The 24,909-nt window shown below is 41.6% G+C and overlaps 1 protein-coding gene across 3 annotated transcripts in view; it reads right to left on the bottom strand.

Moving 5' to 3' along the window:
- Positions 1-1,569: 1,569 nt before the first annotated feature.
- The window catches only part of cacna2d2 (calcium voltage-gated channel auxiliary subunit alpha2delta 2), a 374,530-nt gene continuing 351,190 nt past the window's right edge, over positions 1,570-24,909 (bottom strand). For all 3 annotated transcript variants that reach the window (XM_033036873.1, XM_033036874.1, XM_033036875.1), the window contains 7 exons: positions 13,464-13,616; positions 12,182-12,234; positions 11,374-11,429; positions 10,213-10,336; positions 9,270-9,379; positions 7,316-7,398; positions 1,570-3,138 (listed from right to left, as the gene is read on the bottom strand). In XM_033036873.1, coding sequence (XP_032892764.1) covers positions 3,010-3,138; positions 7,316-7,398; positions 9,270-9,379; positions 10,213-10,336; positions 11,374-11,429; positions 12,182-12,234; positions 13,464-13,616 — 708 coding nt within the window. In that variant the 3' untranslated portion in view covers positions 1,570-3,009. The remainder of the gene's footprint in view (positions 3,139-7,315; positions 7,399-9,269; positions 9,380-10,212; positions 10,337-11,373; positions 11,430-12,181; positions 12,235-13,463; positions 13,617-24,909) is intronic.

Raw genomic sequence — 24,909 nt, 5'->3', positions numbered from 1 at the left:
ATTTTTTCTAAATCATTGGCCACATTGAACGAAATACTCCATTTTTTTTTAATCGTCCAAGGTTCCGTACTCCCATTTGCCTTGCCCTTTTCACTAACAGGAACCCACATAGCTTGAACTTTCACTTGTTTTTTAATCCTTGCCTGTCTATGCCCTTTTCACTATTTTGTGAATTTATCTTTCAAAATTAGTGTACAATTTGCATTTGTCCAGTCCACTGCCATATCCTGGAAGATTATGGACAGTATGTATGCAATTTCCACCATCATTCCTCAGTAATCTAGAACACATCCTATCCAGACTTGGTGACGTTGCTATCTTAAGTACAGTTGGTCTTTCTGTTAACCTTTGTTTTTAATTGCTGGCTTATGTGTTATCTCAGCAAACTTTGCCTTTATTAAGACTTTGTCAACACCTTTGTCTTTCAAACCTTTGCCATACCTCCATCTCCATCTTTATCCCGAATCAGTCCCAAGCCTATGACAGATTGATAATTATTTGCCTGTAGCACACTTTTGGATTCCTTTCAGTGCAGGAGTGATACCTGTATTTCTTTATGAGTGATTAAGGTGAATGTTTATAAAGGATGGTGGTATTTTGAGTGATTGCAATTGGGAAGTACTTTGTTTGATCTGATTTGATCTATGATGCCACATTGAGGGGTAGTTTTAGCAGCTTGGTGTCTTGGACAACACTACTCTGAAGCCACTGTTTGTACTGAGCCCTCAGGAGTTAATATTGAATGTAACAATTTCAGGTAACCTTTTCAGGTAACCAACCTTTTCTACCTGTGTCAGAGCTGACCAGTTCTAATGTCAGACTTTATGTCAGGCAACATCAATGCAATATTTATTTTTCTGTAGATGCTGCCTGCTCTGATGAGCGTTTCCAGCATTCTTTTAGCTTCACATTTGCAGCAATTATGCTTAGTATATACAGGAACTTGATAGTGACAAACCATCTAATCACTTCAAGAATTTGAACATCTCTTAGTGCTACATCAGCGTGCAGATGCTTATGTTTTAAAATGTACAGTGACATGTTTAAGAATTAACAAAGTCTGGGCACTTACCCATCAACTAAATAACATTTCCTATTGAGTGAGGTTTTAATACAGTTGTTCACTGATGTAATGTAGAAAGGTATTGCAAGAAAATTTTACAGGGTGCCAGGCAAAAAGGAGCAATATTTGTTAAGAATAACTCTTGTTAGTACTGAAGTACTGATGCTAAAATTGCACCATTGCTCTGGGCATTGAGACCGAGTCATACCTGGCTCCAGAGAGTTGCATTGTGAGACTCTGGTATGGTAGTCATGCTTAGTTTCAACATCATAGTGTGGTGCTCAGTATTAGACCTGCAGATAGTTTTTTCACTCATACCTTATGAAGTTCATTTAAATACCATGGACCAATTGGTCCCGATTGTATAAATATTTATCTTGTTACCCGTAAGAAAGGGTGTTCCACAACTGCATTTTGAGACGCTACTGCTTTGTCAGAGAGCCGATGGGGACAGTATAATCCAAGCAAATAAAAGTTATTCACATGAAAATGAGCAAGAAACTGAACTTTTTTTTGGATATGATGTTTATTTGTGAGTGAACCACCATATATAAGTAACATACCTAAAGAGTAATGTCCTCTGCAGATGGTAGAGATTTAAAAATCCCGAAGTGTATTTTTTATATAGGGAGGTTAGATATCTAACAGGTGTTGGAAATTCACTCACTATAGCCACCTAGAGTGTCTATAGTGTAACAATATCACAGCACTTAAACGTCCAATAAATGCTACATTTACTGACTTTTTGTTCGACGATTTCTTGGACATTATTCTTTCAAATTGTTGACCTTCCTTAAGGAACAGATGCACAAATAATGAGCCCTGTCTGTTGGCAATACTTACGCAGCTTACAAATAACGTAACATACATCCTTTCTCTCAAGGAACATCTTGCAAGGGACTTGACAACACGCTCAACCAACCTGAACTAACATATATTTTGCAAACTCTCAGTCACCAAGGTCACTTACAATTATCTATAAGTAGCACATGGTTGAAAGGGGAGGTTAGAACAAGGCTCCTCATCTAGTAGTGAAAATCACTCCTCTGCTCTTCTCCTCAGTTCCTGTGCAAAAAAAAACTTTTTACACCGAACCCATTTATTTTGTAGTTCTCTTAAAGTTGCCTGTTACCTGCACCTGCACACTGTTCCACAGTTACAGCCGGGATGCAAGCAACAGCTGGAATGTGGATAACAGCTGGATAACTGGAACCTCTGACAGGGCACCTGCCTAGCAACAGTCCCTGTGCTTGGATGAAAGAACATTTAAGTTTAAAAGATTGTTTAACATGATTTTAAAAGAACTTATGAGGTACATATTTAAGTATTGAGAACAGTGATCTCCCTGAATAAAAAGCTGTGGTATAAAAACGATTCTGGCAACTGGAAGATGACGATGGAAAACATGCTCCTGTTTGCTGATTTCATAACATTACAACTTTTACCAAATCGGTTGGAGAACTGTCCTGTGATTTCAGCTTTCCTTCAAAGCCATCTCATTTGGCAAAACTAAGTAGTGCATAAATAAATGCAACCTGTCAAAAGCAGATAAAGCAGAATATACCAATGGATGTAACAATATCCAGTAACACTGAAACTGCCAAGATCTCCTATTAAAAGTAAAGAGAAGGTCAGGAAAGCAGCGAGGCCAACACAAGGTGACAAAAGGGCTCCTCTTGCATTTCCCATCTTCTTAACTCATGTAAAGGGTCTTCCACAAAGTAGATCCATGAAATCCTGCTTTCCCCACAAGTTATCTTGCCAGGAAAATATTGGTTGTCCAAACGACCACAATAGACCAGCTCCACACACACACACAGTTTGTAGCTCCACCACACGACAACACGGAGATGTGAGACTGGAATGAAGAATTAGGCTTCCGGGGGAGGGAAGTCCTCAGCCATGAGAACCACACAGCTGATATCTAGTTACAGAATGGTCCCAAATCAAAGGCCGCTGGCCAATGGAAAAAGGTTGAGGTTGGTAGTCCAAGAAAGGAGAAACAGTTGCAAAGCCAGCAAGGTGCAGAACGAGGGGATCAACATAACTCCACCGCCACAGTCCGAGGTATTTTCCTGCAATGATGGTAAACACACTTAGCGACTCCAACAGATAACATTGTGTTACAAAACATAACATGCTCAAATGGCCTTCATCATGTTTATGCTCTGCAATCCCCATTCCTCACCCCATTTTGCAAATTAGAAATATTCATATGAAGATAGGATATAAGTTTAAAAAAATGTAGGTAGGCAATGAGAAAACATAAAATGAAATTATCAAGAAATATAAAAAATAAATGGTTCAGTATATAGTTATGTAAAAAAAATGGAAGTACCATCAGGATAGGGATGCACACAATAAACTGATGATCAGAAATTAGATCCTGTGACTGAGACCAGTGGAGTAGAATGCCCAAGTGAACTAACAAGTTTGAGGTCATCGCAAAATTATTTATGTCCAATTACCGCTTTCAAAAAGGAAAATTGGTCAGATATATGGAAAGGAAAGATCCAAAGGGATATAGACCAATTTCAGGTAAATGGGACCAAACAAAAATGCAAAGCTGGTCAACATGGACAAAAGGCATGTTTCGATGCTGTATAGCACTTTGACTCTAAGTTTAGAGATACACCGCGGAATCAGGCCCTTCGAGTCCGCGCTGACCCCCTTACGCCTACACTATTCAACACACACTTGGGACAATTTACAATTTTACCAAAGTCAATTAGCCTGCATACATACATTGGAGTGTGGGAGGAAACCGGAGATCCCGTAGAAAACCCATGCAGGTCACGGGGAGAACTTACAACCTCCGTACAGACAGCACCTGCAGTCAGGATTGAAACGGGATCTCTAGCTCAGTAAGGCAGCAACTCTACCCAGCGTTGCCATCATGCCGTTGATGGGTGGAGAGTATACATACCACCCATTTGGGGGTAACATAGTGGCACAGTAGTAGAGCTGCTGCCTTAAAGTGCCAGAGACCTGTGTTCGATCCAGACTACGGGTGCTGTGTATACGGAGTTTGTACATTCTCCCTGTGACCTCATGGATTTTCTCCAGGTGCTCCGGTTTCCTCCCACATTCCGTAGTTGTGCAGGTGTGTAGGTTAAATTGGCTTCTGTAAATTGTCCCTAGTGTGAGGATAGAACTAGTGTAAAGGTGATCATTGGTCAGCACGGACTTGATGGGTGAAGGATCTACTTCCACACTGCATCTCTAAACTAAACTATAGGATGTTATTTGCGGACAACAGGCAAATAGGAAATGCTATAGACTGAAGACAAACAGAGCAGAGACAGAATGAAAGTCTCAGGTTGAGTCATGTGGAGACACTAGTAATAAAGGAGGGAGGACATCTTGAGGAGAAAGTTGCAGCAAGGCTTGGAAGGCAATAGACAAAATTAACAAAATCAATAGAAAAAGCAATTTTATATGTTTGAAGGAAGAAAAGTAGGGAGGATATTAGAAATACACAAACAATAGATTTAATGATAAGAATCATATTGGTTTCACAGTACTTTGAACTGGATTACACGGAGGAACATATAGGATGATTATTGTATCATCCAATAAAGTTTGGAAGGCTATTGAAAATAGATAGATAATGTGAAGAGGAATGTGAATGGTCTGGGCACTGGGATGTGACAGAAGCAGGTTGTATGAAGGGGATGGGGGTAGGGGTCGTTGCTTGTTTGCAGTGTTGGTTACGATGACCCCATTGGAGAATGATGATATAACCAGGTCTGTTAAGGGGTCAATTAAACAGGATAGTAGGTTGGGGGGAGGGATTCAAGACTGGGCTTATGGTAAAATAGCATGGACAGAATGAAGGGTTGGACATTTTATTCATTTGTCTTAAATGGCTTCCCAGGTCTGGCATCATGTGATTCAATTCTTACTTGCCCGCTTCTCTTTCCTGCATATTTAGCAGTTCCGCAGTAATTTATCGTTGGCTTCTCTTATTTCTTACCTCTTTTTAGAGTGGAGAAGGTTAAATAGTACATTGACGAATGTGTTTAAACCCTTGGAAGTGCTCAGTTGGAGCAAATGGGAAGAAACAATTTCCTGTGATCGAAGGATCAAAAATCAATAGGAAAAGATTTAATCTGTTTGATTAAAAAAAAGATAGGGATGATACAGTGGAAAATTATTTTTCATTTGAGCTGTTAAGATTCGTAATGTACTGCCTGATAAAATGGTGATGCAGATTCAAGAACAGCTTTCAAACAGAAATTGGATAAGAGGTTGAAGGAGGTTGCTGGAATGTTGGTAAACTACTAATGTATAATACACAATATCGCCTCAGGGCTGCATTGTTCCACAAATCCAAACAACAGAACTTACCTGAGAATTCTCTTACCTGGGAATTTAAAGCAGTAATTATTATATTAAAGATCAAATAAGGCATAAAACTGGAAAAGAGGTGGTGATTGATAAATTGATTAGAGATTGCATGTATGCAAAAGAAACTCAGTAGATTATATAATGAGAGAACTGGGAACAGGGAATGATTGACTAATTATTATGATGAGAATTATGACAGAATCCTTATTAAAAGATAATAAAAATCTCAAAATTTAAATCAAAGAGCAATTGTTGCAGATTCCACATGCAGATTCCTCCACGATCAACCTGACAATTCTTTAAAGAAATGACAGAATGGGTAGATAGAATGATGCAGTATAAATATATTTTAATATTTTGTAGCCATTATGCTGCATGATCATGGTATTATATTGCAGATTATTGGATATGATCTTTGATATCCCATGATTGAACGTGCAGCATTATGAATAGTATATTGGATACAAATAGAAAACAGAGACTACTCAGGCTGTCAAAAGGCAAGAAGAGATGTCCCATAGGATAAGTGCTTGGGCACTATTGTTCCCCATTTACATTAACAATTGGCAATGCCTAGAAGGATACAGTTCTAAAGCAAGCAAATCGGATTAGTGTGGATGGGCAAAAAGGTGAGCATGAATATGGTGGGCTGAAGGGACTGTTTCTAAGCTGCATCACTGTGTCTGTGACTCTACTTGGAAACACAATTTCAATACAGGGAACTAGAAATATTCAGCAAATCTTACAGAATGGTTGTTATTAGCAAATGAACCAACATAAATTAATGTTACAAAGAGCAAAGAAGCTTCAAACCCCTTGGGAAAAGTGCCCACAACGAGTAAAGAAACAGACAGATCTTGGGTGTACACATGTACGAATCACTAAAATGGTGACACAGATTAATGAGGATATTAAAACAATTAAACAATCAAAGGACTTCCATTTCAGACGAATAGAGTTGAAAAGCCCGGATAGTATATTAAATTTAGTCCGCATCTTGGTGGTAAGACCATATTGAGTATTACGAACAGCTCTGATCTCCATGTTATAAATAAAAGGGTACAGAGGCATGGGAACAGCTGATGGAAACAAGTACTAGAAAAGACTAAAAGTGTGAGGTTATATCCATCAGCAAACAGAATCAGGTGAGGACTTTTCTTTCTAGAGCTGGGTCATGGATGGAGAAGGTGGCTGCCTTGATGGTTGTCATTATGATTATGAGAGAGTTTGACACTATAGGTACAAGCAGTTGAGAAGACCCGGCTCCATGTTGTATCCCAAAATACCTTTGTTTCACACAATGGGAGTATAACAACATTACATCCTCTCTCTCACCATTTAACCCACCTCTCCACAATGGCCTCTCATTTTATTCCTAATGACATTTGTTGACAAAAACTGTCAACAAAAAATAAGTTTTCTTTTACCATCCTGCATTTTCATAATTTCTTCCCAACGAGTTTGAAGTTTACCAACCAGTTAGTAGTTAGAAATTTCTTCCTAATTTCCTATTTTCTTTTGATATCATAAATTGTAAACATTGTGTTCATGTTCTATAGAGGTTCTTTTGACCCATGTATCAAAACCTTTACCATTGTGAAGAAGTTGTGTCTGATTCCCACTCATTTCTTTCATAAAGAGATAAGGCTCAAAGTTCTCTCTTACTTTCTGGATCAGTCTCTCCCTATTTCTATGTCCCACTCACATGTTCATGTACTCTGAGGTGGATAATATAATAACAATTCATTTTCATTCAGCAACCCATTCACCCACTCCTCCAAAAACATATGCATATCTCCTAAAAACCAAACTGACACACAGAGTAATTATCATTCTTTGGGGAAGTTGTTGGAATTGCTTCAGACTATAATTTCATAGCTGGAGATTCATTGCAACACATACTGCTACATTGTAATCAAAACAGTCGTCTGGGCCTTTCCGATACCGAGGGTTCAACACCTCTCCACATTGATCTGGTCCATCAGCTGAGAACAAAATTGTTAAGGAAATACCAAAATATATTCATGGCACAAGGCATGTAGGCATATAGACATTTCAGCAGGTGCACATCAGTTTCGGAGTGGACGTTCCAAATCCACTTAAGGACAATGGAGCGGGTTCTCCTGTTTCTGGTGACCAGGTCACCAAACCTCCTGTTACTGGAACCTTTCACACCATATTGCTGGATTTCTGCACATCAGGATACTGGATTCCTTCTAATTAGAATCACTCACACAGGGTCACTGGAATCTTTCAATGCAGATCTCTGAAACCCATTGCTTCAGAACCTCTCATACCAGTTTATTGTATCCCTTCATAATAGTTATCATATCCCTTCACACCAGAGCATCTCAGAATCCCTAAAAGAAGATCGATGAAGCTCCATATACCAGGTCAATGGATCCTCTCACTGAATTACTTACCTAGTACAACAGAGTAGCAGGCCATCATCCCATTGAGTCTATACTAGCTCTCAGCAGAGCAATCCCATTCGCCTTCCATTTCCCATGTAACTCCCCAACTTATTATCTCATGTTCATCCACATCCACTAAATGGATTTGGCAGAAGTGTGCGAAGCATAGTAGCATTGCAGAAGGTGGGGAGACCGAATTAAATGTACAGGATAAATCAAGTGAGACCAGTTGGTAGAGCAGACAGAAACATGATATGCAGCTCGGGAGAACTGATAGGCTTAACAGCATTAATTTGAATGCACGTAGCCGCATGGGTAAGTGCATGAGATTATGTTATTATTGTAGTCACAGAAACATGGTTGAGGGAAGGGCGGGACTGGGAGCTTAATGTTTTACATTACACAAGGATACTGCAGGAGAATCAAGAACCTGAGGTTTAAGGAGAGAGGGGCATAATTAATAGGAATCTGCCGGGCAACTTTTTAGAATCAGATGGTGGTGGATATATGAAACAAACTGCCAGAGGGGTAGTTGAGACAGGTACCATAACAGCATTTAAAAGACACTTGGACAAGTACATGGATAGGAAAGGTTTAGAGGGACTTTGGCAAACCACAGGCAAATGGGACTAGCTTAAATGGAGCATCTTGATTGGCATAGACGAGTTGGACCAAAGAGCCTATTTCTGTGCTATATGGGCTCTACGTGGTCTGATTTAGTGGATTTTGGTTTTGAGATTGGATAGGCTGGGTTTGTTTTCCCTGGAGCAAATGAGCTGATGGGTGATATGATTGTGATTTTCTTTAATTATAAGAGGCATAAATGGGGTAGATAAACAGAATCTACTTCCCATGGTGGGGGTATCATAAACAATAAACATAGGCTTAAGGTGAGAGGATGGAGCTTTAAATGGGGGCCAAGGGAAACGTTTTTAATACAGAAAGCAGTTGCTATCTGAAATGTGCTTCCAGAAGAGGTGGAGGAGGCAGACACAATCACAATATTTATGACACTTGAATAGGCACGGCAAAGTCCTAATGTGGGTTAATGGGCTTAGTTTCGATGGGCAATGTGATTAGCTTGGTCTTGGTGGACCTTAGGATCCATTTCAGTGCTGCACAACTCCAGACTCTCTTTTGATCTTTTTTGACAATGACCTCTACTGTGGGGTCATTTACAGTAGCCAATTAATCCATTAATATATATTTGGGTTATGGGAGGAATCAAAACACCTGGAGATAAAGCACTATCTCAGAGAGAACAGCAAACTCCACACAGATGGGTCAGGATCAAACCTGGGTTACTGAAACTTTGAAAGGACAGCATTATCAATTGTATCCTGATGTCAGATCCCTGGATCATCTCACAGCAGGAACTCCTAACACCAGCCTCCTTGTTTTGGCTACAACTCAAAGCAGTCTGTGGCATTATGACAGGATACATCTTACTTCAGTTTGGATCAGTTTGGTTTTGTCGCACTGACTGCAGGTCAGCTTCTCTGTCACCACAAACAGCAAGTTAGTATTGGCCAATCTCTGTGCATGGTAAAACCTGAGATGGGACACAAAGGTTGATTGACATTCTGTACATGTATGAATACAGACCCTTGGGAGACATAACAGGTCAGAACAAAACACATTTATTAAGATCTTTCCGCATTCAAATGTGAACAATTTTAAATATTGAAAAGATAAAAGCTTCAAAGGTCTGTGAGGAGCTTTCAAACCATCAAGGCAACATTTATTTATTTTAAAGCTGCATATTTCCACTAATTTACTTTCCTTCAATATTCAGCACAGGTTCCCTCCAAGGTATATTAGGTACAGGGCAAGGTTGGCCCTTTGTAATAGGATGGGCCTTTAAGTACATGGTACTGTAAATTTAATGATGGGTTAATTAACCTCTCCAGTAGAAAGTTATGTCTACCGCAGCTCAATGCAACACCATCAAGGCTCTGCATGAACTATCCAAAGCCGCAGTTCTTACCTACATACATGAATGCATTTTCCTTTTCTTTTGGACAATCTTCTCTCCTCATCATTTCAAGTATTGAAATGAAATCTGACCAGAGGGCATTACAGCTAGACATACCCTAATGGTCCTTATGGGGGCTCGATCCCATACAGGACTTTTCCCACCTTTCCCTGAGCACAGAAGGGAAGAGGCCATGGGATTTTTGTTTTGATCTAAGGTGGAGATCAGAAAATACAAAGAGCAACAGGAGCTGGGATCCTCCATTCAATAGAGCTCAATGACACTGATGTTTGAACCATTTAGCTAGTGTGCTTTACGTTTAGCTAGTGTGCTTTACGTTTATGTTCCTTTCTTTCACATTGAATTTATTTCTGTGGCAGTTGTCATTAACTATTGAGTCAGTTGCAAACCTGGAACAGTTGCTGCAATCAATTAAGTTGCTGTTGGATCTACTGTTGTTGCCAAAGTAGTACTGTGTCTGCTTAGTGACGCAGGTCATCTCTCTCAGTTCAGCACCATCTGCTAATGTATCATCTGGTAATATAGGAATAAGAAGAATTAATCATAAATGCAACCAGTTCAAATAACTTTGCTGGAAGCATCAGCAGCAATAAATAACTTTTAGTAATGAAGGAGAATTATTTTTTGGTTAAGTTTCAAGGACTCATAGCTTTGTCAGAAATAATCTTATTGTGTCTGTCTGTGTTAAATGGCACAGAGGCTTCCCTTGCTCTGGGCTTTCACTGATTTGCCACCACAATTAGTTGAGAGGCAGCAATGGAAATAGCCAGCATGGCTGAGGATTCCAGTATCTCCCATCTGAGGGAAACACTTCCTCCTCTCAACAAGCCCACACTCATGCAGCCCCACTACCAGGGCTCATCCCTCAGACAATATTTCCGGTAACCTTGGCACTTTTTTTTAATGCATCACCTATTCAAATAGAAAAGGGGTGTATTTGGGGCTTCTAGTCTACCTCTTCATGATGCTCTGCCAGAGGAAATTGAGGTAGGACAGAGGGGAAAGCCCCTCCCGTCTCATCTGAGTAGGAGCCCTTGCTTATTCTCTTTAGCTGCCCTCATCCTCCTCATGAAGTAGGTTCAAGACATGCCACAAGTATCAGCAAAATAAATGTTCTCTGTGTACAAATCTCAAGAATACAGGTCCCAAGTATGAGACCCCTGAAGAATTTTGTGTCATGTGGAGCAAAAGATGAAAGTGTGAAAAATGGGACAATCACATGGTGTGACCAAATCACTGATCTACAGAGGAATTTTGGTGGAGAGCTATCACAGAAATATGTCTAAGTTCCAGTTTTCCAATATGCAGAGCAATAGTGTCACTGTGCTTCCTGACAAACACAATGCCTGCTGTGCAGAACCCATTCTCTGGTTCCATTCCACATTAGGACCCATTGCAAATTATTTTGTCTTCTGCACACTCCTGTTGCTGTGAAAGACCGTTAGACTGTACATCTCCGTTTCTGCAGAGAAGTGATGCAAGGTCTAATTGCTTTGTTTATTTTTTTTCTTTCTGCATCAGCTGCCCTGAAAAGAACCATGGATTCATACCTGCTTGGAAGCTGAGCTGGAAGGTGAATGAGTACAACAACTGTTGCATGAAAGACCTGGGGAAATAAGGTAAAGGACAATCATTAGTGACGATCTAATCCATGAATATTTCTATGGGTTTGGTGTGGGTATAATAGAAAATGAAAATGAAAACTCCACTATTTCTTATCACCAGAGAGTTTTAACTGCGGATTACATTACGTGTTACTTCAGAATCCTTGTTTAACTTTTTAAAGACTCTACTCACTGACATCACGTTACAAAACTCACATAGAAGTTATTATCTAATGAATGTGAATTGAAACCTTTTCTGCTTGACCTGCTGAGCATTTGTAGACTTCCCTGTTTTTAGTTAATGCACCAAATACTGCGAATAAGGTTCTATCAATGGGCCATGTCTATATATATATATATAGGGACACTGATTCCAATCATTGAAATACCAGATCCTTCTCTGAAAAAGTGCCTGCAGGTTGTCCAAAAGTGAAGCGATGTTTCTGTTCCAAGAGATCTACAGATCTGATGAAATTGAACAACGGATTCTCACTATGAAGAAAGAAGTAAGCAACTCGGTGGAAGATGCAAATCGCTCAATTATAAATCTTGTAAGATAAAGAGGAATTCTCTTTCAAAGCAGAACCATAGACAGTATTTGACCCATCATCAGGATCACATGCAGATACGAAATATAGATTCACCCAGACCACACACAACCTCTTTGTAAGAAAGCACTAAAGTGTACCACCTGTAGGAATACTTTCATTTCCTTTGTGGGATGGCAGTGTGAATGATAAGGGGATTATCTTACCAGGCTGCAGCAGAGCTCCACCAAGCCAAGTTCAGCAAGTCAGAAACAGTAGGCTTAAGGGAAACATAAAGCATTGATTGATCAGAGGTTTTCATTACTAGAGAGATACAGCTTCACACTTCCTATTACCTTTAGATATGTAAATTCTAACAACAGATATTTTTCTAGAACTCTATTAATCTCACGTTGAAATATGGCTCTGCTTGATTATTTTTTTTCAGTTATTCCATTTTTATTGTTTGTGGTTTCAGTTGCTACTTGCTCCTTGTCCTACCTGAATCTGAATAGTCATCCAAACATTGTCGCAGACTATTCCCCGGATGTTCTCCCAATGTACTAATCTTAGTTTGATTGATTTCCCAACTGGAATACTGCTTCCTCTGTATTGAGTTTCTTGCACAAGAACCCTATTAAGCCTCCATCTCCGTCTCCCTGTTTATTGCGACTCCTTGCCAGTTGATTTGTTGGGGAGGAAGGTTCCCCATAATTGGAACTGTCCTTTTAATACTTTCATTTACTTAGCCATATATCTCTTCCTTTCCACTACATGTGGTCCATTCCTTTTAATGTGACTGTTTCTTCCTTATTCTTGCAATTCATACGAATGCTGTATCTATTTATTAGTTATCCCCATTCTTACTCAAACCCCAATATCATTTCCGATTAACTTGCATCCCATCATTTTGAATTTTATTATAGTTTGTAATATTCAACTGCCAGCCTTGTACATTCTGACACCAGAATGACATCTATTTGTTTTCATTTCGGACCCCAATTTACCTACTGATGCACTGTTTGTTAATGATCTGAAATTCAATCGGTTCTTATTTTTTTATTAGCATATCCTTGGAGTGTTTACCTCTCTTTGTATTATGAACTTTGCTCACTTTGTTTTCCCCATGACATTTTTTGGAACCATAATCCTACAGAGATCTTTAACACAGAGCCAACATTACCTCAATAATGAATATGATCTGCTTTTACACTGACTGCTTTTACATGACATTCTACACAATTATTAAAATACAGAGGAATTCTGTTTTAATGGCCATAGTGGCTGATATTATTCTGCTGTGGGGCCTAGGATACCTCAGGCCTTCAACCATGGATGTATTTCCTGAGGTTACCTTCATATGATCTCTTCCCTCCTGCTCCTCAGTCTAAAAGGTTTTCTTCTCCCTCCCCACAATATTTTTATAAAATATATTTTCAATAAAATGAGAAAGATGCATTTTTTCTCCACATATTATCTCTTGCTTTCTAACAACAAGTGTAAACTTACAATGAAGATGGATCTGGGTGCTGCTCCTGTGTCAGTGTTATGTGAGGGACCACACATAGACTGATAGTCATAGGATTCCTTCCTTGTGTAGAACGAAGCATTGAAGAGTGCATTCATCAAACTGGGATCCACTTCACTGAAGAACATGCCAATCTGGAGATATAACCAAATATGAAGTGCATTTTTGAAGCCATTTGGCACTGGAGATTCAATCTGGGAAGTTTTAAAGTTGCTGGTGTCTAAACGTTCCAGGGACAGGGTTTGAACCTGACACCTCACCTGACCTCAGGTGCTATGTAATGTTTGGATGTTTTAACCCTGACCACTTACGTTTCCCACATGCTCCATTTCCTCTCATGTCCTGAAAATATGTGGGTTGGTAGGTTAATTGGCCTTTGTAAATTGCCTTGCATGTTTGGAGTTTTAATGGGAATGTGAAAGAGAATATACAGTCAGACTTGATGGGCTGAATTGTCACATTTAAGCCATTGATTAGCCTGTGGTTTGGTTTACATTTTTTTAATGTGATTTCAGCCCTTAGTGGTATCACCTCTCTGTATTTCAGTACATTCTTGCAGTCCAACTCTCCGAGATCTTGGCCACCCTCCAGCTCTGGCCACTTGCACATTTCTGATTCTCATCACCGTTGGCAACTCTGCCTTCAGCTGCCTGAACTTCCAACTCCACAATTTCACCCCAATCATTCTGCTATCTACCTTCCTGTCACCATTTGGCAGGCCCGGCTTGCCCACCGCGGACTCTGAAATCAACCCCGAGCCACTGGCGTCGATGGCACCCACGCCGCTGAGAATGAGGAGGAACCTGAACCACCAAGAGAGAGGATGGCCATTGCAAGCAATCGGCAAGAGCGCAGGGGGACCGTCGAAAGTGAGGTGAGCCGTCGAGATCAAGGTGGATCGTCGAGAGCAAGGTGGATCGTCGAGAGCAAGGTGGATCGTCGAGAGCAAGGTGGATCGTCGAGAGCAAGGTGGATCGTCGAGAGCAAGGTGGATCGTCGAGAGCGAGGTGGATCATCGAGAGCAGAGTGGACAGTTGAGATTGAGGTGGGCCGTCGAGAGTTAGGTGGTCCGTCGAGAGTGTAAGGGGACTCGCGCCACTGAGAGCAAGGAGGGGGAACCGCGCTGCCGTGAGCGAGAAGGACCACCAAAAGCGACCCGGTTGGGAACCGCTGAGAACAAGGGGGGGGATTTGGCGAGGGGCTGCCGAAAACATTGGGGGACCCAGCGGAGGGATCGCCCAAAACGAAGGGGCGACTCATCGGGGGGGGGGGCAACAAAAATGATGGGGGGACCCGGCGGGGGCTACCTGCTTCCATGTTTGGCAGCTGACAGAAGATAGGACTGTTCAGTGAATTTATATAACTTTGAAGGTGCCAGAAATGTGATGACTCTTGTGTACTGCCCTGGTGAGGTCTGATGTATGATTTTACTGGGTTGTATGCAGAACAAAGCATTTCACAGCTCCTAGGTACATGTGACAATACAGTATCATTGAATATATCTGATTCTACCACCTCCTCTCCCAGATATCTACTCTCTGTGTAAAAACCCTTCCTCTCAAATCCCCTTTAAAATTCATTCTTCTCACCTTAAACCTATGTCCTATTGTTTTTGATACCTCTTTGGTGTGAAATTGATCCGACTATTTGCTTCTTATAATTTTATTCAGCCTTATCAGGTCACCACTCAGGCTCCTTCACCTTAGGCAGTGCATTCTAGATTGCAATCGTTCTTTATCTGAAAACATTGTTCGCAGATCCATTCTGAATCTCCTACCTCTCATCCTATACCTCTGCCCTCTTGTTTTAAGGAAAAAAGATTCTAACTATCTATCCCATTAAAATTCTCCCACTACGAGAATGATATTGCTCTTACACCATTCAGCAATTTGACAATATTTTGAATCCTTTAATTCCCACTGACTATTAGAGACGTATAGTATAATCCCAGCAACGCGATTGCTCCTCCATGTGATTGGTGTTGTATTAAACTCCAATAACTCAACATATTATATCCTGTTGCAGAATCACAATGTCCTCATCACAACATGCCCTTCCACCTATCTCCATAGCATTGATAATGACCCTCATTATCCTAGTAACCAGACAAGCTCTCTCCACAGCAATCCTGGCCTCACCCCATCAGAGATATTCCATTTATCCCATCCATTCCTCATCCTCATTCCTCAAATGAATGAGACTAAGATGCCAGTGTGTGTAATCCATGCTTTACCTATGTCAGAGGTTATGGGACAAAGGCAGGAGATTGGGGTTAGGATGGAGAGATAGATCAGCCATGATTGAATGGTGGAGTAGACGTGATGGGACGAATGGCCTAATTCTACTATTCCTTATGACCTTATCACCTCATTAAATTCCGTCATCTGTAGAAATAATCCCGCTTGGAACCTTTACACCTACTCAGACGTTATCTGTAACTGACCTGCCCTGTCCAGAACTGTGCAGGTTTATTTCTTCAAAGTCTGTTTGTACTTTAACATTTATATCCCCTCTCAGGCGGTACCTCCCACTCTATTTTAATCATTATGTGGGGCAGACAGACTTCGCTACAAGTGGAGCATGTAGATCTTGCATGGCTGCTCAGAGCAATTGCTTTGTTTCTGCTGTTTATGCTCCTGTCTCGGACATTATTTGGTGTCCTCCTGGATATTCCCTGCCAGTTTGGTGGCCTTTTCCCAGAAAATTCTCCAATCTGAAAACAATTCCCCAAACCACAGAACTTTGGAAGATTAAGTTTGAATGCATGAAACATTATCATTTACTTCCTTTGAAACCTTTGGATGGAAACACCATCTATACATTTCCTCCACAGATGCTGCCTGACTCGCTGAGTTCCTCCAGCACTTTCTTGTGTCTAGCATTGTCATGTGTCATGGCCCTGGAGATTTGCCATCCTTCCAATGCTTTATTTTGATGAGCCCTATCTCTTGACTGAATGCAAGTTTCCTCTGGTAATCCAGCCAATTATTGTACAACTAATTCTGCTTTAGTGCTTTAGTGCGATTATTGTCTTAGGAAACCTTTTGTCAGAGAAATATGTGTCAAAGGGGGAAAGAGAATTAGAGGCTAGAGAGATTCAGACGTGCAATAACAAAATGTTATTTTTCTCACAAGATATTAAAAAATTAAGATATTTTCAATAGCGATAAGTTTACTTTTGTTATTGCAAGCATAAAATATTAAATGCTGTATATTACATTGAGGAAAAAACAAAAGGCTGCAGGAACTCAGCAGATCAAGGCGCAATTGTGGAGGGAAATAACAGATGATGACTGGGGTCAAAACCCTTGGAGAGAACGAATGGGTGACGTTTCGGGTCGAGACCCTTCTTCAGAGATGCTGCCTGTCCCGCTGAGTTACTCCAGCATTTTGTGTCTACCTTCGATTTAAACCAGCATCTGCAGTTCTTTCCTACACATCATTGTCAATCGAACAAGTGTCAATAGAAGCGCTTGCTTGTCAATTCCAATAGCCACCCATGGTTAAAGTAGCAGTTGTGTTCTGTGTGATAACTAGTGTATGGGTGTTCAATGGTCGGCGTGGGCTGAAGGGCTTGTTTCCATGCTGTATCTCAAAACTAAACTAAGCAAGTGACAATGGTGTCTGATTACTGTGGGGAATGGAAACATGGAAAAAGTTTTTCTCCCTTCTACTGTTTAAATGCTAAACAGCTATTTTCTGCTTGTCAAATTCCAAAGTGACTTTTAAATGGTTTTCTAGTTCCCCATTGAAGTTGTATTAGATCAAATTTGTCCTGCATACAAATAATACATCATTGGCATTATATCCAATTCCTGTTATGGAAACACAAGTTATAGCAGAACTATCTGTAATGTAAATACAAATGTTCTACGACTTATGTTAGGGTTACATCCATTGCATGACGGAACCGAGACGGCAGACTGACCAAACCTGAAATATTCCAGGTATGTAACATATAGAAACAGTAGGTGAAAAAGGGAAGAATGTGGGTGTAGTTGTTTTAATGAGTTAATTACATTAGTTCAGTAGTGTGAATGAATCTTGGTCTGACAGGTTGTTGCATTGAATTAGAATCAATTTGGGTGAAACTGAGCAGCAGTGGGGGAGGAGGAGTGGGGGGGCAGAATAAAATGGTGGGCGTTATTTTGTTTTGATGTAGTGCTTGGTAAAATGAGAACATTAGAGATGCCTGTAAAAGGCATAATACAGTAATAATGGGAACAGTGATCTATGTATAGTGTGTGCAAATCAAACAATGGAGAGGATGAATTTCTGGAATGTATACCTGATGGAATTCCGGGTCAAAAAGGGAAGAATGTGGGTGTAGTTGTATTAATGAGTTAATTACATCTCTTTTAAATTTTACCTCCTTCACCGTAAAACTATGCATAGTTCCACACTGGGGAAAAAAATTCTGAATGTCTACCCTACTAATCCCTCTCTTGATTTTATATACTTCTAACTGGTCTCCCCTCTGCCTCTGATACTCCAGAAAAAACAATCCAAATTTATCCAACCTCTCCTAGTGGGCAGTTAGCACCCTAGTGGCATAAGTTCAAGTTTATTGTCATGTGTCCCTGATAGGACAATGAAATTCTTGCTTTGCTTCAGCACACAGAACATAGTAGGCATTAACTACAAAACACATGAATAAATAAACTGATAAAGTGCAAATAACAAATAATGGGTTATTAATGTTCAGAGTTTTGGCCGAGTCAGGTTTAATAGCCTGATGGCTGTGGGGAAGTAGCTGTTCCTGAACCTGGTTGTTGCAGTCTTCAGGCTCCTGTACCTTCTACCTGAAGGTAGCAGGGAGATGAGTGTGTGGCCAGGATGGTGTGAACATTGAATTCTCCCATTTCTGGTAGCCCTTGCTGGCTCCTCCCCTTCTCAGCTTTCCCTCAGCCCTCGGGCTCCTCCTCTTCCTTTTTCCTTTCTTCTCCCCGCACCCCCCCCCCCCCTTCCATCAGTCTGATGAAAGGTTTCGGCCCGAAACGTTGCCTATTTCCCTCGCTCCATAGATGCTGCTGCACCCGCTGAGTTTTTGTCTACCTTCGATTTTCCAGCATCTGCAGTTCCTTCTTAAACATTGTTGGGAGGTCTCTCATATAACCCAGCAAAATGACAACCCCTTTTTTGTTTCTAATCTCTACCCACTTGGCCACGTTTAAGGAGTTATCTAGGATCCCCTCCCTCAATTCTGAGGCAATGCAATTTTTAACAAAGACTGCAATACTCTCTCCTCTTGTACTCCCCTCTCTGCCTTAAAATTCTATACCCCGAGATATTGAGCTGCCAGTCCTGCCATTCTTCTCCCATGTCTCAGTAATGGCACCAGTATTGTGGAACCCCGTAATAATTAAAGTTTTGAGTTCATCTCTAGATGCAGTTTAGCTTTGAATAAACCTTGATGTTTATTTATTCCATTGTTCTGCTTACTGGACTTACTAATATTGTATCCTCTTGGTGCTTGTATCTCTCCATCTGACCAACTACTCTGAAGTCCCTTGCTCTCCCAACAGTTTAAACTTTTTCCAGGCAGTGCTATCAATCCTCCCAGCAAGGATGTTGGTCCCACTCTGGTTAAGGTGAATCTGTCCCACTAGTAAAGGTCCCACCTTCACCAAAAACAGTCCCAATGATCCAGGCAAGTAAAGCCCATCCTTCTGCATCATCCCTTCAGCCAGACATTCATCTGACCTATCCTTCTATTCCTTTACAAGTTCATGGCATTGGAAGCAAGCCAGAAATTATAGCCTTCGAGGCACTGTCTTTAGCGGCTACTTATCTCTTACTGTAAATTCCTGTTGCTTGACCTCATTCCCTCTCCTAGCATGTCCAGTCACTATACACCTCCATCCCCCAACAGGAGGGTCTTAAAGCCCTCCGTTTCTTCCTCGACCGCAGAACCAACCAATCCCCTCTCCTCCGCCTAGCAGAGCTGGTCCTTACCCTTAATAACTTTTCATTTGACTCCTCCCATTTGCTCCAAATACAAGGCATAGCTATGAGCACGCGCATGGGCCCTAGCTATGCCTGCCTCTTTGTAGGGTACGTCGAACAATCCTTGTTCGAGGCGTACCATGGCCCTATCCCTGAACTCTACCTCCGCTACATCGATGACTGTATTGGTGCTACCTCCTGCACCCACACACAACTCACTGACTTTATCCATGTCACCATTAACTTCCATCCGGCACTCAAATACACCTGGACCATTTCCAACATTTCCCTACCATTCCTTGACCTCACTATCTCCATCGCAGGTGATAGACTACTGACCGACATCCACTATAAACCCACTGACTTCCATGGCTATCTGGACTACACTTCTTCCCACCCTGCTTCTTGTAAGGACTCCATCCCCTACTCCCAATTCCTCCGAACTCTGCTCTCACTCCCCATCCCCCCACTCGTAACAAGGGCAGAGTCCCCCTTGTCCTCACCTTCCACCCTACCAGCCGTCACATACAACAAATAATCCTCCGATATTTTCGCCACCTCCAACATGATCCCACCACTTGCCACATCTTCCCATCTCCTCCCCTGTCTGTTTTCCACAGAGACCGTTCCCTCCGTAACTCCATGGTCAATTCGTCCCTTCCCACCCGAACCACCCCCTCTCCGGGCACTTTCCCTTGCACCCGCAAGAAATACTACACTTGTCGCTTTACCTTCCCCCTTGACTCCATTCAAGGACCCAAGCAGTCTTTCCAGGTGCGGCAGAGGTTCACCTGCACCTCCTCCAACCTCATCTATTCCAGCCGCTGCTCTAGATGTCAGATGCTCTACATCAGTGAAACCAAGCATAGGCTTGGTGATCGCTTCGCCCAACACCTCCGCTCGGTTCGCAATAACCAACCTGATCTCCCAGTGGCTCAGCACTTCAACTCCCCCTCCCATTCCGAATCTGACCTTTCTGTCCTGGGCCTCCCTCCATGGCCAGAGTGAGGACCACCATAAATTGGTGGAGCAGCACCTCATATTTCGCTTGGGCAGTTTGCACCCCAGCGGGATGGCATATTTTGTGATATTTATTGAGATAGAAAGATACAACTGAGTTTGGGCATCATATTACCTTGCAACATTCTGTATGTCTGATAGATATTGTGAAATGGAACTGAGAAATTATGGGAGGATTACATAAAACTACAATTCAAAGGTAATGAATATACCGACTATTCTTATTTTCATCGTGAACATACAATAGTGATATAGGACACCAGGTCCTAATACGGTAAACTCACGAGCTACTACGGTATAACTACATGTTAAAAAGTATCAAATTTTTACATCCCGAGTATATTTTACTCGTGGACATTTTTCAACATGTTGAAAAATCTTCACGAGTTACTACGTTTCCCGAATACCTGCCGTTAGCGCTAAGAGACGTCCCGAGCTTTGAGGTACCCGCTACGTTCATTATACGTGCTTACCACGAGTTTTGATTTTTTATAAACTCGGGAGAGCTCTTGGGTGAACTCGCACAGTGGGACAGGGCTTTTACAATGCTTACAGCGCCAGATACCTGCGTTCGATCCTGACTATGGATGCTGTATGGATGCTGTCTGTATGGAGTTTGTACGTTCTTCCCGTGACCGCATGAGTTTTCTCCAAGATGTTTTATTTTCCACTCAAACTCCAAAGACGTACAGGTTTGTAGGTTAATTGGCTTGGTATAAATGTAAATTGTCCCTAGTGTGGAGGATAGTGTTAATGTGCGGGGATCGCTGGTTGGTGCGGACTCGGTGGGCTGAAGGGCCTGTTTCTGTGCTGTATCTCTAAATTAAAATGAACGAAAATAATCAGATCACAAAATATACCATCTAGCACATTTTCTGCATCGTGAATACTCCATGGCAAGTCCATCCATCATCAGCTGTCTCTGCTCATGGCCAGGTAATGCAACTGGACACAATTCCAGCAGGTGTAGTCTGGTCTCCCACACCCTGCAGGAGGATCTTTTCCCTGTCTTAGTCTTCATAAAAATAAGTAATCATCCATTTAAGATAGAGATGAGTGTTTTTTTTTCCTCAGGCAGCTGTGAGTCTTTATATTATTATCTCACTTAAAAACAGATGGAAACAGAGTCTGATTATTTTTAAGGCAGAGGAATATAGATTATTGATAAGCAGTGTAAGGTTACATAATTATGTGGGAATATGGGAGATTATAATCAGAATAACTGTAATCTTATTGAAAGATGGAGGGGACTAGAGGGACCGAATGGTCTCCTCCTAAGTCATAAATTGTAACATTTGTATATGAGTAGTTCAGTTGCTCTGGTGAGAGGTGACCCTTGGCGCATGTTGATCATGGGGGACTCAACAATATCAATGCCAGAAAAAGTGAAGGCTGGATGGTTGGACTTTCTCTTGTTAGAGGTGGCCATTGCTTTGCACACGTGTGGTATAAATATTACTTGCCGCTTAGATTATCTTCAAACCAGGGCTGCTTCATCCAGTACCCTCAACTATTTCTTCCTATCACCTGGAGTGAATGGAATTGGCTGTAGACTGGCTCCATTACAGAGGAGGGAGGAATTCAGGAGAAGGCGGAGATGGATCATATATTCAACACTTTCACCTCAACATATTTGTGAATGCTTCAGCCTTGTCTTTGTCACTCACATGCTAGACCAAGGCACCATATTAAACTATTTTTGTGCCTCACCCCCAAAGCTGGCTGACTGTCACGTTACCCACTGAACTATTTGCCCAATTTACAGTGGACAGCCCCTGTCTCATTGTATGAAAATTAACCTTACCAAAGATGCAATCTTTGTAATAAGAACAGAAAATGCTGGAAACACTCAGCAGGTCAGGCAGCATCTGTGGAAAGAGAAACAGAGTTAATGCTTCTGGTTGAAGACCTTACATAAGAACTGGTGAAATGGAGAAATCAAACTGCAGAGAAGGATAGAAGGAAGAAAGGGGAATCTCTGTGATAGACAGAGACCAAGTGAGACACCTATGCCCCTTCTCTGCAATGTAAAATATGTTTGATTTCTAACTTCACTCAGTTCAGATGAGAGGTCATCAACCTGAAATGTTAACTCTGCTACTTTCTCCACAAATGCTGTCTAATCTGTGGAGTACCTCCAGCATTTTCTATTTTTATTTCAGATTTGTAGCATATGCAGTTGGCTTTTCATTTTAAGTATTTGTACAAATTACATTTCTTTCTTTCAAACATGATGTTATAAAGCATCATATTATGATCAGTAAAAGGTAACAAAGCTGGATCATTGCTAGATTAATAGGTTTCCTACCTTGTTGTTTCTAGGATGTCTTTACATCTAACCATGCTGAACATATTCCAGAGATACACCTGCTCAAAGTGATACACCTTGTTCAAAGCCTCAGAAGGCAACGTGTGCGGGCAGCTTTAGTTCTCTTCCTGCAGCACATGACCTGAGGCATCTTGTGGAATAAATCAGGTCTCACACAAGTAAATGAGCACAAACAAAGGCTTCTGTGCTAGAGCCAGTGGAGGAATAGGGCCCAGTTGTCATAGATTCATAATTACACAGCACCAAAACAGGCCCTTCTGCCCAACTTGTTCATGCTGACCAGATGCCAAACTACAATAATTCCATTTGCTTGCATTTGACCCATTAAACCTTTTCTACCCATGTACCTATCTGAATGTTTTTTAAACATTTTCATTGTACCTCTCCCACCTCCTCTGGAGTTCGATCCATATATTCACCACCCTTCCCAAAGACTTCCCTTCAGATCCCGTTTAAATTTATCCTCTCACCTTGAACCAATTTCCTCCAGTTTCAGATCACCCTTCCCAGGGAAAAAGACTGTGACTATCTACATCCCTCATAATTTTATGAACCTCTATGAGTCACACCTCAGCTTCCTTCAATACAGGCTATGCAATCTTACCTCATAAGTCAAACCCTCCAAAATCAGCCAATATCATTGTGAATATGTTCTGTATCCTCATCACATGGACTTAATCACATACTTACTATAGTATAGCGACTAGAACAATATTCAAAGTACAGTTTAACTTACTGTCTTATACATCTGGAACTTGACGTCCCAACTCTTATACTCAATCTGACCAATGAAGGTAAACGTACCATTTGCCTCGATACCTTGTCTACTTTAGTCACCACTTCCAGAGAAGTTTGTATTTGTACCCCCAGGTCATTCTATTCTACAACACTCTCCAGGCCTTGCCATTCACTGTGCAAGTCCTGCCCTGGTTTAATTGCCCAAAATGCATCATTACACACTGGTCTGAGTTAAATTCCATCTGCCATTCATTTGCCCACTCTCCCAGTTGATCAACATCCTTTTGTAATATTAGATAACCTTCTTCACTGCCCAGCCAACCATCAAATTAGGCAAACACCAAGATAATTGTGCATTCAGTATGCGTGTTCACCCTGGATCTCAACTTCCGGACTAGTCTACTAAGGAAGATCTTGTCAAAAAACTTGTTAAAGTTCACAGAGATCCTCATCAATCCTCTTGGTCACCTCTACAAACAACTCAATCAAATTTGCGAGGCACAATTTTCCACGCACGATGCCATGCTAATTATTACTTACTGGTCCTTGCCTTTCCAAATACAGTCAATCAGCACTCTCAGAATTCCCTCCAGATACATTGATGTTCGGCTCACTGACTTACAATACAATACAATATACAATATTTATTCATTGTCATTTGAACCTCAAATGAGGCTCAAATGAAACTCTGTTTCTACAGCCATACAAACAAACAATTTCTACAAGACACACAAACGATTCAATTCACACAAACTTCCATCACAGTGAATCTCCTCCTTACTGTGATGGAAGGCAAAGTCTTTTCTCTCCCCTGTGTTCCATTTTTCTCCCGATGTTAAAGCCCCAGGCGGGCGAAGGTAAGTCCCACGGCCGTTAAGGCCGCGCCGGGCAATGTAAGGCCCCGCTCCGGGTCGTTCCAACCCCGCGACACGGCGGGAGAGGTTGCGTTGTGGGAGCTCCGAAAAGTGGTCTCACACCAGAGACCCGCGAGCTGCCGATGTTCCTGTCCACCGGGCCTGCGGCTGAAGCCTCCGAGCTCCGGGGTCGGGCCGCAGCAGCAAGACACCACCAATCTCCACGCTTCGAGGCCGGACAGATGGTGAGTAGTCCGCAGGCTCTGCGACTGGAGCCCCCAGGTCGTACTGGTTAAAGGCGGCTCCACGGTATTGGGCCCCAACGACAATGGAGAACCGATAGGTCGGGTCTCCCGTGCACGGAAGTGATTTTAAAAGTCCCCCCCTGCCCCCCACATATACACAGCCTAAAACAGTACAAAAGAACACAACAACTACATTTAACTGGACAAAAAATAAAAAAAGACAGACAAGCTGCAGGAGCCGCTGCAACGTCGGTCGCGCCGCCAACCGCTTGTCAGTCAGCCCTTCTTTGATGAA

The sequence above is a fragment of the Amblyraja radiata genome, chromosome 18 (assembly GCF_010909765.2).
Source record: "Amblyraja radiata isolate CabotCenter1 chromosome 18, sAmbRad1.1.pri, whole genome shotgun sequence".
Taxonomy (NCBI): domain Eukaryota; kingdom Metazoa; phylum Chordata; class Chondrichthyes; order Rajiformes; family Rajidae; genus Amblyraja; species Amblyraja radiata.
The sequence above is the reverse complement of the archived record's forward strand: the minus strand, read 5'-3'. Positions and strand labels throughout refer to the sequence as shown.